We start from the raw sequence: 17,450 nt of genomic DNA on the forward strand, positions 1-17,450 counted from the left end.
TGTAGCTAGCCAGTCTAGCTCAGTGGTTCTCAAACATTTTTGTCACAAGGCACACCATTTATGACAAGTATCCAATTGGAGCCTCTTTACATAATAGCTGTCGTAACCAGACTGTTTACCGCCTCAAGTGAATTAGCTAACATAACAGATCCATATTTAGAGGTGAGTTAGTTGGCTAGCTAATGTTAACGATAGTTGTCTGTGTCTCACATCTTCGTAATCATTTTACTCTGAAATAATTAACTTGGCCTATTTAGGGCCCGAGCACTGGCGGTGCAAGGCCCTATTGTATTTCGAAGGATTATTATTCTACCTCCTTCTTCTTCTTCTTCTTCTCCACAAACAAATGCCTTTTTGGCGGCCTAAACATCGATGAAAACGGATGAAACTTTGCAGATACGTCAGTCCCGGTGAAAAATTTGATAATTCATGGGTGATGGAAATGGGCGTGGCAAAACGGCTCAAGAGCGCCCCCTGGAAAATTTTAAATGGCGAGCCCCACCTCTCAGTTTGATGTAGGCGAACGAAATTCGGTGGGCATATGTAGTTCATCGAGACACACTAAAATGTGTCTTGGAGCTATACCCAACATGCAACAGGAAGTCCGCCATTTTGCTCTTAATGTGCCATTTTCCCCTCGTTTTTAACATTTCCATGCCTCGTACTTTAACAAACTCCTACAGATTTCTTCCGATCAACTTCAAATTCGGTCAGCTTCATCTTAAGACCTTTGTGATCAAAAGTTATCAAAAAAAAATAGTTTTCACCAAACACCCTTGCCGTGGCGCCCCGCCAAAGTTTGACATTTCGCCATAAAACACGAAGTCCTCATAACTCCTCCATACATTATCCAATTTGTCCGATAAATCTCACGCTTCATGACGGTTCTGTCCTGAACACATCTAGGTGTCAGTATTGCGTCATACTTATAGCGCCACCTATTGGTGAAACAGGAAGTCCTCATAACTCCTGCATACATCATTCGATTTGCACCAAATTGCTTACGCTTCATGAAGGTCACCTTCTGAACACAGCTATGCGTCGGTATTGAGTCACTTACAGCGCCACCTACTGGTGAAACAGGAAGTACTCATAACTCCTACATATGTTATCCGATTTACTCCAAATTGCTCAGGGTTGATGAAGGTCACATCCTGAACACATCTGTAGGTCAGTATTGAGTCATACTTATAGCGCCGCCTACAGGTCAAGCAGGAAGTCATCATAACTCCTACATACATTGTCCTATTTACTCAACATTTCTCAGGCTTCATCAAGGTACCGTCCTGAACACATCTATGCATCGGTATTGAGTCACGCTTAGAGCACCACCTACTGGTGACAGGAAGTTTCTCTCAGTACTGGACACCGAAATAGCACAGCCTTTAACGGCGCCGCACCCCCGACGCGCGTGGGGTGCGAGGGCCCGCTCACTGCTGCTCGCAGCCCTAGTTTTGTTATTTATAATTTATATTAATTTTTATTAATTTTTTTAAATAAAGTTTATAAGCAAAATTTGGGGGCACTCTTTTCACCCCCTTCCAGGCTAAGTCCCTGATGAACCCTAGAAACGCCCTGGTTGATGTAAAATAATGTTGCCTGGATAGGGACCGTTCAATATTTATGGGAGGGAGGTCACTGGAGGAAGCAAAAGTGGTTGTCTGGCATTTGAAAGCAAGTCACTAGCTAGCTACTATATCAGCCCTGTCAAGGACTACATCCGTTTCCAACTGCCCAGCACACTAGACCCTCTAGTTTGCCTACAGAGGATGCCATTGCCCACGTCCTCTACACTGGACTACTAACAGACACAGTGGTGAAGAAAAAATCAAGACAGAGGCTGCTAGTCCGCTTTTTGGTTTGCACCAGGTGCAAGAATGATGTATTGTTTCATTTTTCAGCTGGTTCAGTTGCTTTCACACCTATTTGTTTGCTTTGGTCTTAATCAGTTGAGTTGGTGAAGCGAAACAAAATGCAGCACCACAAGCCACTTGAGAACATTCCCTTCCGTAGGACTGGCCTGTGTAATGCTTGTAGGAAATGGTATCAATGGGTATCAATAAAATCTTAGAAATTGTCATCCCTACTGGTGATCAGTCCTGGGTGTCCTAGTGATCAGATCAGGCGGGGGTTGAGAGACAGAATAAGGAGGATAAGGTGATCTCTCACCCCTCAGCATCAGCCAACGAGGGAGTTGGTGGTGGAGTGTTTGGTGCCACCATATAAGGGGATGAGGTAGGTGTTGAGGCATTGAGGCAGATGTTGAGGCAGATATTGAGAGACCAGTAGTCTCTGTGAAATGGACAGTCCCCAGCCGGGCTGATGTAAAAAAACAAAAACAACAACTACAGTAATCACTAATGACTAAAAACGAATCACTTTCATACAAAAAACATTGGTTTATCTTTATTTGACTCTTCTACTGAGAGAGCCATGCACACAATATAATTCACATCTGGTTCAGAAAATGTGTAAAAAATCTTGATTTTGATCAAATCAATAATCTTCACATCCACCACATTCTCAGTATTTCTCTGAGGGTGCAGTGGGTCCCTCAGCTGAGGGGTTGGTATGCCTCTCTGTAGCAGTGTCCGTGGGCTCTTTGGGAGGATCCTCTGCAGGCTTCTCTATGGGTTCTTCAGTGGGCTCCATGGTGAAGTAGCTGACCTGCTGAAGCTTCAGCACCTCGTTGCCCCAGCTGGTCCAGCCTGGCTGAAGGCTCCGGGCAAACAGCTCCAGGCAACTGGCGTCAGCTCCAACGTACGGCTTCAGCACCTCTGTTGAAGCAGAGGGACACAGAGAGAGGAGACTGGGGAGTTCAATGAAAGGACGCTTTCATATGGATTCTTAGCTCAGTCCTCAGAGGGCATATGAAAAAAGGAGAAGTTTGAGGGGGGGGAAAAAAAAAGCTCATTAACGAAGCAAGTAATAGAACGCCTGACCTTGGCTGTTGATGTAATAGTGAGGAGACGAAGACAAAATGTCCATCTCCTACAATAACGCTGTATTGTATTGTATTGTATTGTATTGTGCTGCACTAGAGAAGTTGGCGCCAACTTTGAGTCTATAGGAACAATGACGTTCTGGAAACTGCACACCTGACAGTCCCTTTCATTTCTCCTCTTTTCGGCCCTGCACCACTCGGCCTGCTCTCTCTCTCTCTCTCACACACGCACGCACCCCCTGAGGCCCCCTGCCCCCCAAAACCCCTCTAACCTACACATGCAAGTCTCCATCCCGCCTGCTGGGAATGGGGAGTTCCACACATCACAGAGACTGCAGTCAGGCAGAGATAAGGCCATCAGAGAAACACAGCCCTAGCCTCTTCAGGTGACTCAGGCCTTGCTGTTGGAGACGTAATAAATGTCTAATTATGCTTTTAACTCCCCAGAAGAACAGACTGAACAGACAGAACAGACTCCCCAGAAGAACAGACTGAACAGACAGAACAGACTGAACAGACTCCCCAGAATAACAGACAGAACAGACTCCCCAGAAGAACAGACAGAACAGACTCCCCAGAAGAACAGACTGAACAGACTCCCCAGAAGAACAGACTGAACAGACAGAACAGACTCCCCAGAAGAACAGACTGTACAGACAGAACAGACTGAACAGACAGAACAGACTCCCCAGAAGAACAGACTGAACAGACTCCCCAGAAGAACACAGAACAGACTCCCCAGAAGAACAGACAGAACAGACTCCCCAGAAGAACAGACTGAACAGACTCCCCAGAAGAACAGACTGAACAGACTCCCCAGAAGAACAGACAGAACAGACTCCCCAGAAGAACAGACAGAACAGACTCCCCAGAAGGACAGACAGAACAGACTCCCCAGAAGGACAGAACCGACTCCCCAGAAGAACAGACTGAACAGACAGAACAGACTCCCCAGAAGAAGACAGAACAGACTCCCCAGAAGAACAGACAGAACAGACTCCCCAGAAGAACAGACAGAACAGACTCCCCAGAAGAACAGACTGAACAGACAGAACACACTCCCCAGAAGAACAGACAGAACAGACTCCCCAGAACAGACAGAACAGACTCCCCAGAAGAACAGACTGAACAGACTCCCCAGAAGAACAGACTGAACAGACAGAACTGACTCCCCAGAAGAACAGACTGAACAGACAGAACTGACTCCCCAGAAGAAGGTGCTCAACTTGAGCACAATTACAGGGAATGTTTAAGTTTCATATTCCTCTCGTAAGTATTCATGGATCAAACAGTTCCTCTGTGCTCTGTCAGAGTGTTTGTGGTGATGTCAGCCATGTGAAAGACTGAGAAGGCGCACATCGCTGTTCAGGTAGTTATAGTTCTGATGACGACACCCCTGCAAAAATGGCCTGCTTCCTGATCTATTCTCAATCCACTGAATCTATTTTGAATGAAGCCTCTGAAAATGTCATGAACATGAAGGTTAAAGGAGTAGTAAAGGGAAAATGCATGTTTAGCCCTGTTTTAAGGTTACTTATGATCATATACAATGGTTCAGATCAAAACGTTGACAAAACTAGCACTTTTGAGAAAGTCTGATAATTGCTCTACCACCGTTTTGGTCATACAATGGATGTGGGTGGGCATCTTGAAAAATCTTTGAAATCGAGAGTTTAACATGTTTTTGAAAGATTTTTCAATATGCCCATCCACATCCATTGTACAGTAGGACCCCACTTATACGAACCCAACGGGACCGAAGGTCGTTCGTATCTCTGAAATGTCCGGATGACTGAAACTTATGTTAAAATGCACCAAATTCAATAAGTGGTACTTGTTTCATATAGACTCATAATAGACTAATAAATACCCTTAATTACTTGTGAAAATGCATCAAAATTACAATCAAATAGCCAACTAAACTCATATAGCCTAGCCCAGGGGTGGCCAACCCGCGGCTCGCGAGCCGCATGCGGCTCTTTGCCCGTCAATGTGCGGCTCTTCCATCCATTCCCAAAAAAAGTTGGCTTACGGCTCTTCCATCCTTTCATTAAAAAATAAATTCATTCATTCCATAAGAACGTTTCTCTCTCTCTAGTTTCGCTGTGCATTTCTTCCCGCCCATTTTAGTTTATTGCAGATTTGTCATAAAATCATGATTCGTTTCGCTAGTGAGGAAGTCGCGTGAGAACCACTTCAAACCAATCATATAGGTAGCAAATCACCTTGGTAACAAAATTATTAGGTGCGTTTAGATGGACAGTTTGAATCGGTTTCAAATAGGTTTGGAAGACCAAACCGATTGAAAATATGTCATATAAACACCTCAATCCGACTGAAATGCCCCAACCCGATTGAAATCCCAATCGCTTTCAAGGAGGTAGTTTAAACCTTTTCGAAACCGTTTGGTCCGTCATGTATACTACCTTGAAACGGATTGATGCTGCGTTCTGCGTTCATTCTGCGCATGTTCAAGACTTGACTAATCAAGGCACGCTCGACAGTTCCGTAGTCAGCTGTTTGTAACCATCGTAACGCAATCACTCACGGCTGCGTGCGCGTTCGAAACATTTGTTTCGTTGTCGCATGTAAACATCCAACCAGTTTACTTTGTATCCCATGTATATGCTCAAGCTGAAATCAGCTTGAAATCAACCAGATTGAAAAATATTTGTCATGTAAACGCACCTATTGTAAACAAAATAATTTGCTTTGCGTGGGTCATTCTCTTTTACGACAAAAGCTAACGTAGCCTAGGCTACTGTACACAACCAAAGAATGGCTGGAAAGAAATGCGCAGCTAAAAGAAAATATGAAGACGAACACAGGACATTTTTTACCCGAGTGGGGAGAGTAATTTTTTCTTCATAGAACGTAATGGTAAGCCATTCTGTCTGATATGCCAGACATCATTGGGACATTTCGAAGCCTCATCTCGAGCCCAGTCCAGCCCAACCCAGCCCAGTCCAGCCTAACCCAGCCCAGTCCAGCCCAGCCTAACCCAGCCCAGTTCAGCCTAACCCAGCCCAGTCCAGCCTAACCCAGCCCAGTCCAGCCTAACCCAGCCCAGTCCAAAATATATTATGTCAGAAAATATCTTGTATGTATTAATTTTAAATAAATTAACTTTAAATGTATATTTAATGGACAATAATGTTTTTCTTCTTATTTTAGACTGGGGTGCCTTGGGATTTTAAGTACTTATGAAGGGTGCGGTGACTGAAAAAAAGGTTGAGAAACGCTGGTATATATGGTGTGGCTCTGGGTGGTACCACAGTAATTTTTGTGGCTCTTAGTCTCTGACTGGTTGGCCACCCCTGGCCTAGCCTATAATAGACCTACAGTAGCCTATAATAAAATAACCGAATTTCCACTTGAGTGCGTGCTTTGATCAAATACAGTACTTTATTCTCAAATGAGGCCTACGCTGCATCGATAGGCTACTGTATTCGCAGAACAAAATGGTATAGCCTAAAAACAACCCAACATTAGAACAATTAGAGCAAATGATAATAAATAAATAAATAAATGAAATGACAGACAAGTTGTAGTGTCTTAGGCTATTAGCCTTAAAGAAAGTCTCTAAAACAACCGATGTAGGCTATAACGTGGCCTAGGCTGTAGGCTATTATTTAACAAATACAGTAGGTCTAGTAGGCTAATCTACATGCCCACAACACGTCTGTGTTCCTAAAGTCCATTAACTGGGAACGAAAAATCACTCGATGCTCCTCTGATTCAGGTTGCTGATGCGCTTTCTGGCTACCAAGGAATGCAGCTCTCGCGAAGCACTCATTTGCGTTTTGCGCTCGACATTAGAGTAACAAAGAAATGAAACGTGACAGTAGGCTACAGCCTACAGGAAACATGTAGGTCTACATACAGTTCTGTTTTTATTCACAGTAGGATACAGTACTGTAATGAAAATCCCACCAGTAACCAGATAGCAGGCTAAAAAAAAAGAAAAGGTTTTTTAAGCCTGTCCAGTAGACCGGGAGGTTCGGATCTCTGAAGTTCGGATGAGTGGGGTCCTACTGTATGACCAAAACGGTGGTAGAGCAATTATCAGACTTTCCCAAAAGTGCTAGTTTTGTCAACGTTTTGATCTGAACAATTGTATATGATCATAAGTAACCTTAAAACAGGGCTAAACATGCATTTTCCCTTTACTACTCCTTTAACAACACAACACACAAACTAATGAGAGCACGTACATGTCTGACTCCATATAGTGGGCTATATTTAGGGATGAGACGGTATACCGTAAAAACGTGAACCGCGGTATAAAATGTCCATGGTATTACGCACACTAATGTTCCGCACACTAATGTTCAATAAAGCTGTTTTCCTTCAAAGTAAAATACTTGTTTTTTTATGTGTTGGGGAGGTGAAATGCCGTATACCGTGAAATACTGTAAACCGTACTGTGTAACTAGATACCGTACCGTACTGTAATGCAAAAATCCATACGTCTCAACCCTAGCTATATTACCCATAAATCCATACGTCTCATCCCTAGCTATATTAACCACATAATAATGTCTGCCTCAATCAGTCAGCACACACCAATCACATACAACTGGCAGGGTGCCAGTGTATTGGGCAGGCATTAGGGGGGCCCCCTTGCACCCCACAGGGAGGCTTTAACCATAATGACTAACTTCACAATATCCTGCCATTTTCACCGAGTGGCATCTTTTATATTTAACTGAAAGGGCACTGACAAACCTCTTCCATCATTAGTGTGCCCTCTAGTAGTAAAATGTTTCCAACACTGTATGTACTTACTACTTCTACCATCTCTTCACGTGTTATTTACTTGCGCTATGCCCCTCCTGTAAAGAACCAGAACATGGTGGGTGTATTTACCAGAGAGTGAGGGCTTCTGGGAATGCAGGAGTGACGGGACACTGACGATCACACGCTGATCCACCACAGTGATTTCTGACTCTCCCAAAGAGCTGAGACAAAAGTCAGATGTTTCATCAGTTCATCAGTACTAATAAGAAACATAAACACATTGAATGAACAGCGTGGAAGTGGGGGGAAAAACGTGTTGAATCGTTGTCTCACCTGGGGGAATCAGCGGTGCTCCTACGATATTGTCCGAGCACTAGCAGCTCATAAGGCTTCTTATGCTGAGAGTCCAGGGGAAACACAAACTCGCCTGACCTGGTAACCTAAGGCACAACAAGTACAACATGTGACGTTATCATTCACACAGACACGTGTTAATGTAATACCCATGTTTTCTACTGTCCACCGAATGTTTTTTTTACCTTGACCCACAGCCACTCTGCCAGTACCTCCACTCCCCAGTGTGGGTAGAGCTCGTCCCTGACAAAGCGCAGGTGGCTGGGCCTGTTGGTGACCCAGGTGACCACCATGCACCCTGGGGAGGCCAGCAGAGGCACTGGGAGCCGTTTGAGCTGGGTGGAGGACAGAAAGTTATACCTATAGCAGAACAAGACAGATGGTCAAATCAGAATGACAGGGTTGCAGCAGTCGTGATGTCATACATTTAACAGCATCGACTCTAAAGAAGTGTGTGATTTATGATCCACAAACATTTCCCCTTCCTCTTTGAATACGGGTCACCCTCTAACCTGCCACTCCTTTTCACAGACTTGTTTTCCCACGGTGGATCCAGGACAATCAGCTCATATTTTCTTCCACCTGCATAGAAGTCAATGAAAAACATTAAACATTTCTTTGTTATGTTCTTCATACAAGGGAGTAAAATGCTTGGGTTGTGGCTCCTCAGCCTTGCAGCAACAACAGAATAATAATTTACAAGATGGTAATAATGAAAAAAGAACAGTGCAAGTATGGTGTGTGTGTTAAGTGTAAGGGTGTGAAAAGTGGAACTGTGCATTGTTTTCAGTTGTGTGTGAGACAAACAAAAGTCATATGGGTAAGGGGCCAGACGCTAATCCCCCACTCTGTATCAGACCTGTCTGTGCTGCTGTACCATCTCAGTCATGTGGCCTGTACAGTCTGCACTCACAGTCAACTAAGGGCTGCATTCTGGTGAAATCAGAGAGCAGGAAGGAACACTGTGGCGGTATTATGTATTTTTCCCCCATCAGTGTCAGCTCCACGGCACAGTTCATACAGTTCTTTGTGATCCGTGTGAACAGGTCCAGGTGTTCTGTACAGCCACCCACAGCATCAATAAGCTGAACTGGGTTTTCCTCAGTGGCAGCCAGCAGAGGGAGCTGTTTGGCCATGTCACAAAGGGCTGCCAGGTTGCACTCCTGAGAGGGAGGGGTCTCCTGTGGCTGGTCCTCTTCAATCAGGTGTCCACAGGACAGCCCCGCATCCACCAGGGATTTGCTGCCCTCCACGATGGCAGATCTGACCTGTAACAGTCACACAAATTATGTTAGGAAGAGGTCCACAACTGAAAACATGAGAAAGGTCCATGGCATACTTAATCGACATCATACCTTATCATGGTAGGCCATAGATTCAATTTCTCCTCTGTTCAGATTGCATTTTCGTTTTCTTTTCTATGGAATTTGTAAAATCACAACAATTACAACTAATTAGTGGTATACAGGTAATTGGGACACCTTCTGCGACAAACATGTTGTAGGCTACATCAGTAAAATAGCTGTAGTCAGAGCAGCCACCAGAGTTAGCTGTTTGTCTGTCTTTTGCCGAAAAAAAAACATTCGTTGCTTGGCTAGTCTCAACGCCAGACCCAATAGAGTTCTTTCGAAAAGCAAACAGCGAACATACATAACACACACAGCTGAAAGCGTTTAGAAAATGCATGCCTTGCTCAAGGACCCAGCTGTAGAGTGTTTACCTTCGACGGTACGCAACTCGTGCACTTGACGGTGTCTGAGATTGCACTGGCTTTAGTCCCAGCATCACTGGGTTTCACACTAAAATGAGACTTTAAAATACGAAAATATTGCTGTTTGAAACAACATGTGAAATACCACGTCCGCGCTGCTTTTCCCTCTAAAATGCATCTTGCATATCCCTGGTCTACAAGTGAACAGGCGTCCAAAAGCCATCCTTTATCATTTTTAAAAACGATCGACATTGTAAAAAAGGGACAGCAGAATTTTATCCTTAAGGAAAGGTCTCATCAGCCACAGCCACCGGCGCGAGTTTACATTAAGTGCTAGTTAGGTAGTTGTCGATTACTTCCTCTAGTCCTGCTTCCATACTGGTGTGCACCGTGTTTGCTGGAGCTACTCAGCGTCTCAACGGTTCTGGGTCTACTCGTCGATGGTACACAGGACGCACCCAAACACCACAAAGCTTCAAACCATGCAGTTAAGGTAATTGTTTAACACCAATGGCCACATTGTTTGTAGATCGGTGAAAATCGCTGCAGCACTTTTCAGTGCGCGTGACGAGTAAACTTTGGCCCTTATGGCTTACCATACCAGCTCCAGCAGAGGCAGGACCAGATCGTTTTTAAAAGGAAGCGCAAATAATTCTTCTGTTTGGTGTAATAACAAAATGCTCAGCGTGGAGGCGTTTGTAAACACCGGAGAAAGAATTCCAAACAATGCTGCTGGCATTCGATAGCTAAATTCGGCTTCATACATCGTTTTACGTTTTTTACAAACTGTGCATGAATGACGCAATTGGAAATGTCGGAGGCAAAGAGGAACTTGAAGACAATAAAAAAGCCAGATGCTGCGCGTAGAAACGTCCTTATATTAGACTGTCGTATTGAAAGTGAAAAAGCCACGGAGAGAGTTCTGGGCATAAATGGCTTGGACTTAAGTGGCTTTTTACAACTTGTCTCTAAGGTAAGATGGCGTTTAGCTAACTGAGCACTGGTCCATAGGCTAGTTCAACATTATTGACACCCTGGTCCACCTATACTTGTACCTAACCATCTTGATAATGATCATTATCATCGCCTTAAATGATGCGCCCAGCTGCAGAGTGGGCCACCGTCTGGTAGCTACAACCACCACGTTTTACACAGAAACGGGTGACCCACAGAATTGTGTGACCGTAGAGCGGTCAGTAAAACTGACCATGGCGAAGGAGTTTTTTCTTCTTTCAGATTATAATCAAATCAAACTTTAATTGTATAGCGCATTTCATACACAGAGGCAACACAAAGCGCTTTACATGGAGCAATGGGGTGGGAGTGGGGTGGGGGGGGGGTGGCATAGGTCTCACCCCTACACATTCCAGAGGGAAGTAAAAAAAAAAAAAAGAAGCTAAAATATATAAATAAAACTGTTTCACCCGGGGTCCAGACACGTGCATTTACAATTAACGTAGTGCTACGATGCCTCTGGGAAGCTCAGCCCAGTACTTCTGTTTTGTCTTGGTTTAGCTGGAAGCAATTATGTGACATACCAGTGTTGCCTTTGTTCTGCATTTTTCTGCTGATATTGTTGCTTTTCTTCCGTAAGAAACTGAGCAGTGGCTCCTGGATACTTTAAATCACGATAACGTGAGCACGGCAGCAAGATGCCCCCTTTCACTGCAGATGACTTCCAATAACTTCAGCAGAAGATTACAGTGCTGGAAACAAAAATGAACCGGTTAGAGATGAGTGTGGAAGTCAATGGACTAACTGGGAATGACACCACCTTACCATGGATTCAAAACAGTGGACAAGAGCATGCTAACACACTGCTAATTAGCACTAAGGAGACTACCAAGAAACAGGAGAGACGTGTACTGGGTACTAAACCTACAAGTCCTCCCTGGAACTCTCTTGGTGCAAAGCCTAAGAGAAAATCACTTCCCAGGGAAATGGGAGAACAAGGCAGAGCCCCGTGCCCGGAGAACTATGCGACTGACTGGCCTGCATTATCATCCAGGCAGAGTGCCTCTTCAACCCCTGTCCCTAGAAGGACACCGCCGTGGACAACCGCAAAAGGGAGAACCAGAAACGGATCTCCCCGACAATCAACCATACAACTGGAGAACAAATTTGCCCCACTGCTGCAGGATCCTGCATCTCCGTCTGATGACTTGGATGTCTGATGACTTGGATCACATCTCCTCACACAGCAGGGTAAGGACCGAGAGTAAATCAGAAAGTAAAAGGCTACAGGGAAAGCTACCGACTGGGCCTCAAACTCTGATTGTGGGTGACTTTACTGTAAAAGATGTGAGAAGCATGTGCAGTGAAAGCACCAAAATACTCTGCTTTCCCAAGGATATGGTTGCTGACATGACAGAAAAAATCTTGCATATCGGGGCTACACATCCAACTGTGGAAAACATTGTGCACGTGGGGACAAATGACGTTGCGCAACAGCAGTCGGAAGTTCTTAAACGAGACTTTATTGATCTGCTGAACACAGTCAGTTCTCTGAAAGCAGAGGTGTTTATCAGCGGCCCTCTACCACCAGTCAGAAGAGGGGTTGAGAGATTCAGCAGACTGTTGACACTGAACACATGGCTCTCAACTACCTGTACCACTCACTCAGTGCGCTACATTGACAATTTTCAAAATTTTTGGCGATGATACCATCTTTTTCAGAGAAATGGACTCTGCCTTAACAGGTCAGGAGTAAAACTATTTATCTCCAATCTGTTATATTCTCTGCGTCATCCATCTGCTCCCTCGACCATGTTCAAGGACAAGAGACAAAAAAACAAAAAACAGAAGGAAGACATATCACAACATGGCAGAAACCTTGAAGAGCTGCCGCTTCAACAAAGCTCTGATTATGGGAGACAACTGCGACAGGAAGAAGAATCTTCACACCTCACCGACAACAACCCAACGATGCCCCTCCCCTACCTCCACCACGCTCACCAATCAAGGGCCTCATCAAAGCTGCCACACTGAAGCTCAGCCAAATTGATGAGCTACTGCAAGAGAGGAAGTCTCTCACTCCCCCCCTCCCACTAGCACTCACCAGCAAGGATCCACCCCCCCAAGAGGGGGAGTCTCTCACTCCCCCCCTCCCACTAGCACTCACCAGCGAGGATCCACCCCCCCAAGAGGGGGAGGCTCTCACTCGCTTCCTCTCACTGGAACCACCAGCAAGCACCTTCACGCGCTGTATTACGCGCTCCCAACCACCCTTACCCCCTGCACTACTTCTTTTCTCTTCCCCCAACTCCCATGAGAAACGCTGGGCCCAGCCTGATAAAGGCACAGCACATTCAGTTACTTGTTTACAAAATCCAGCAAGCTCTAACTGATATGTACTGGGTCCAGGCTACAAGGCTAATGACACTCATGACCCCTTCCAGGACAAGCCAGGACACAAAGGTGATGGTATCCCCCTCAATTCCTGTCTTGATAGGTAATAGAAAAACAATGGTGAATCTGCTAAGTAACAGGAAACACTCAACCGGCTCTACAAATTTATCAAATTTAGTATCTAGTCCAGGGGTGGCCAACCAGTCAGAGACTAAGAGCCACAAAAATTACTGTGGTACAACCAGCATTTCCGCTGGTAAGGTTTTGCCGCGGCGCACCACCACGGCAAGATCCTTGCCGCCACACCAAACATTTGATACAAAAAACAATCATACAAATTAGGCTATATATATAAAAGTCTTAAATTAAAAATCTTAAACTTTTTAAATATTTCTGCCTAAATGCGCTTTCAAAAACACTGTCGCGCCCACATTAGGACTATTTATTTTCATAAGAGCCTATAGGCCGCGCGCTCTGTGCCGCTCCATGCTGCTCCTAGGTGATCAGAAGACTCGGCTCGTGAAGGGATTTTTTCTTCAGTGAGCGGCATGAGGTTACAACGAAAGATAGGTAGGCTATTGACGCTCACATATTACCATAGTGTTAACCAGTGTTTGAATTGGCCCAAACACTGGTGCTGGCACCTAAACCTTTGGTTTTATAATTCCCTGATGACAACTAGCGGATCCTATAACCTAATATATCAATACAATTTTCCAGATGGGCATACGACAATTTTTTGAAGAGGAAGAGAGAGGAGAATGATGAGACCAGTCAGGTAGGCTAGGTTATTGCCGGCTAGCCATGATTCACATCAGGGGGATTCAGGGACAAGACAAGCTACCTGTAGGGTAACAGTTTTGCCCGCTTCCCAGGGACCAGTAAACTCTGTTTGGTCAAGAGGAATGCCTCATGCAGGTGTCTGATCGGACAAGTAAAAAAATGAATATGATAAATTGGCCTTGTGTTGCTAAAGTAACGTAACATTATCTGAAAATACAGTTTGAGCCGAAGCGGAGCCTGCTCCATTTGAGCTACGCGCTGCTGTCGGTCAGCCCTTAAAGCGAGCGTTGTCAAGGAGACATAAACCACAAGCGCGAGTAGGTTCTGCAACTTTCGTGCGAGTCAGGCGCAGCGCTGCCTGATGGATTGTCTTTTTGGCTGGCTGAACTAACACTAGCTTGCGTTAATGTTCCTCCAGCCACCTAAAATGTGCCAATCAAAATAACAGAAAAAGCAATAAATTATTTAGGCATGTTTAAAGACTATCTTACCTTTTTATTTATTTATCTACAACTGCTGTTATAATGGTAACCTACAATACATTTGATTAAAATATGTCTATAAACCATATGATTTATTAAGTGCTTGTTTGTTTACTGTTTTATCCCGTCCAGTTACATGTAATTAATTACATTTTAAGCTCTAGGACTTTACCAGCCTTACGAGATAAGTTAGGCCATCTTTATAGACCTACTCTTCAGTTAATTGTTTTTTAGGCAGAGGCAGGGATTGTGGTAGGAGAGGACAGGACTGTGGCACAGGCACAGAGTGGAGGCACTGGTGAGAGAGAAGAGGAGAGAGAGGTTGTTGAGAGGAGCGCTCTCAACAACCGTCGGAGTCGGAGTCGGAGGACTCTTTTTTTCACACACCACCACACCAAGAGATCAGTTCCACAGGAAACACTGGGTACCACCCAGAGCCACACCATATATACCAGCGTTTCTCAACCTTTTTTTCAGTCACCGCACCCTTCATAAGTACTTAAAATCCCAAGGCACCGCAGTCTAAAATAAGAAGAAAAACGTTATTGTCCATTAAATATACATTTAAAGTTTATTTATTTAAAAGTAATACATACAACAAGATATTTTCTGACATAATATATTTTGGACTGGGTTGGGTTAGGCTAGGCTGGACTGGGCTGGGCTGGGTTAGGCTGAACTGGGCTGGGCTGGGTTAGTCTGGACTGGCCTGGGTTAGGCTGGGCTGGACTGGGCTGAGTTAGGCTGGACTGGGCTGGGCTGGGTTAAGCTGGACTGGACTAGGCTGGGTTAGGATGGGCTGGGCTGGGTTAGGCTGGACTGGGCTGGGTTAGGCTGGACTGGCTTGGGTTAGGCTGGGCTGGGTTGGGCTGGACTGGAGATTTGAGTCTTTGAAATGTCCCAATGATGTCTGGCATATCAGACAGAATGGCTTACCATTACGTTTTATGAAGAAAAAATGACTCCCACTCGGGTAAAAAATGTCCTGTGTTCATCTTCATTTTTTTTTTTCGCTGCGCATTTCTTTCCAGCCATTCTTTGGTTGTGTACAGTAGCCTAGGCTACATTAGCTTTTGTCGTAAAAGAGAATGACCCACGGAAAGCAAATTATTTTGTTTACAATTATTTTGTTACCAAGGTGATTTGCTACCTATATGATTGGTTTGAAGTGGTTCTCACGTGACTTCCTCACGACCTAGCAAAACAAATCATATGATTTTATGACAAATCTGCAATAAACTAAAATGTGCGGGAAGAAATGCACAGCGAAACTAGAGAGAGAGAGAGAGAGAGAGAGAAACGTTCTTATGGAATGAATTAATAAATTTTTTTAATGAAAGGATGGAAGAGCCGCAAGCCAACTTTTTTTAAATGAATGGATGGAGGAGCCGCACATTGACGGGCAAAGAGCCGCATGCGGCTCGGCCACCCCTGATCTATTCCTTGTCAGCCACAAACTATCGCAGAGAAATGTGCAGATAATACCCTCAGCACACTAAACTTAGCTTTATTAAATGTCAGATCTTTAGCAGGAAAGACATTTTTAATCAATGATTTTATTACCAAAAACAATCTTGATTTTATGTTTTTTAACTGAAACTTGGCTAGACCAAGGTAACAGTGCAGCTGTTCTTATTGAGTCAACTCCTCCCAACTTCAGCTTTATGAGTGAGGCTAGAGTACATAAGAAAGGAGGTGTAGTAGCCATCTTGTTTAATGACTCCCTCCAATGTAAGCAGATGCGTTATGGAAATTTTGGTGCCTCTGAATATGTGGCTCTTCAGTTGAATTCCTCTTCTCGAGCCATATTTCTAAACATCTACAGGCCACTCAAATACTGTCCAAACTTCTTTTGTTGACTTTGCTGAACTGTTGTCTACTGTCTGCATTGACTTTGAGATATGCAAGGCAGACCTTCTTTTCTGATATCATCACCAAAAACCATAACAATGCGCATGCCTTGTTTGCCACTGTTGATAGGCTGACAAACTCTCCTGTGTCAGTAGCCTCTGAACTTCTTTCCACCAGGGCCTGTAACGAGTTTGCCTCATTCTTCACTGACAAAATTCAGAAAATTAGACAAGCAGTTAGTGCCTCCATTCCAGGTACAGGACATGTGTCATCACAGTGTCCACTTACACAATTTAATCCGATCAACCCTAAAACCCTGGGGGACACTATACAATATCTGAAATCCTCCACCTGTTGCCTTGATGTTCTACCTACAGACTTCTTCAAAACTGTATCCAACTGCATGGCCTCTGATTTATTACAAATTGTAAACAAATCTCTTCTTTCAGGTGTGTTCCGCAAACCCTGAAAACTGCAGTCATCAAGCCACTTTTAAAAAATAATAATCTAGACACCTCACAATCTAGACACCTCACAAATGAACAATTATAGGCCCATATCAAACCTCCCATTTCTAAGCAAAATAATTGAAAAGGTTGTTTTCCAACAACTGAATAACTTCCTGGCACTAAGTAATGGCTTTGATGTCTTCCAGTCAGGATTTTGACCACACCACAGCACTGAGACTGCTCTGATTAAGGTATTTAATGACATTCATTTAAACACAGATAATGGCAAAAATCTCAGTCTTTGTACTACTGGATCTCAGCGCTGCGTTCGACACGGTAGACCACAACATACTACTAGGCCGACTGGAAAATTGGCTGGGAATTTCTGGTACAGTGTTAGATTGGTTTGAATCCTACTTAAAGGACGGACTATTTTGTGTCTATAGGCAATTACAAATCTGAGCTGACAAAAATGACCTGTGGAGTTCCCCAAGGCTCCGTCCTGGGGCCTATTCTGTTAAACATTTACATGCTCCCATTAACACAAATTATGGAAAACAACTAAATATGTTACCATAGCTATGCAGACGACACACAGATTTATATCACCATATCACCAGGAGACTATAATCCTATACAAGTGCTGAGTAAGTGCATTCAACAAATCAATGTTTGGATGTGCCAGAACTTTCTCCAACTAAACAAAAATAAAACTGAAGTAATTGTTTTTGGAGCCAAAGAAGAACGATTTAAAAGTCAGTGCTCAACTTCATTCAGTAATGCTAAAA

At 44.1% G+C, this 17,450-nt stretch overlaps 2 protein-coding genes across 2 annotated transcripts in view; one reads left to right on the forward strand and one right to left on the reverse strand.

Moving 5' to 3' along the window:
* Positions 1-2,523: 2,523 nt before the first annotated feature.
* LOC311321552 (N(6)-adenine-specific methyltransferase METTL4-like) lies at positions 2,524-10,001 on the reverse strand (the record flags this gene model as incomplete). The annotated part of the gene is made up of 8 exons (XM_084453547.1): positions 2,524-2,777; positions 7,814-7,905; positions 8,018-8,124; positions 8,224-8,398; positions 8,551-8,620; positions 8,952-9,306; positions 9,394-9,456; positions 9,759-10,001. 8 exons carry the CDS (start codon positions 9,999-10,001, stop codon positions 2,524-2,526), a joined length of 1,359 nt encoding a protein of 452 aa, XP_084309673.1.
* A 466-nt stretch (positions 10,002-10,467) lies between these two features.
* LOC311319100 (structural maintenance of chromosomes flexible hinge domain-containing protein 1-like) overlaps positions 10,468-17,450 on the forward strand; it is a 64,638-nt gene continuing 57,655 nt past the window's right edge. Inside the window, exon 1 of the mRNA XM_084450555.1 lies at positions 10,468-10,722. Coding sequence (XP_084306681.1) covers positions 10,546-10,722 — 177 coding nt within the window. The 5' untranslated portion in view covers positions 10,468-10,545. The remainder of the gene's footprint in view (positions 10,723-17,450) is intronic.

This window comes from Borostomias antarcticus (assembly GCF_949987555.1).
Source record: "Borostomias antarcticus genome assembly, chromosome: 2".
Taxonomy (NCBI): Eukaryota; Metazoa; Chordata; class Actinopteri; order Stomiiformes; family Stomiidae; genus Borostomias; species Borostomias antarcticus.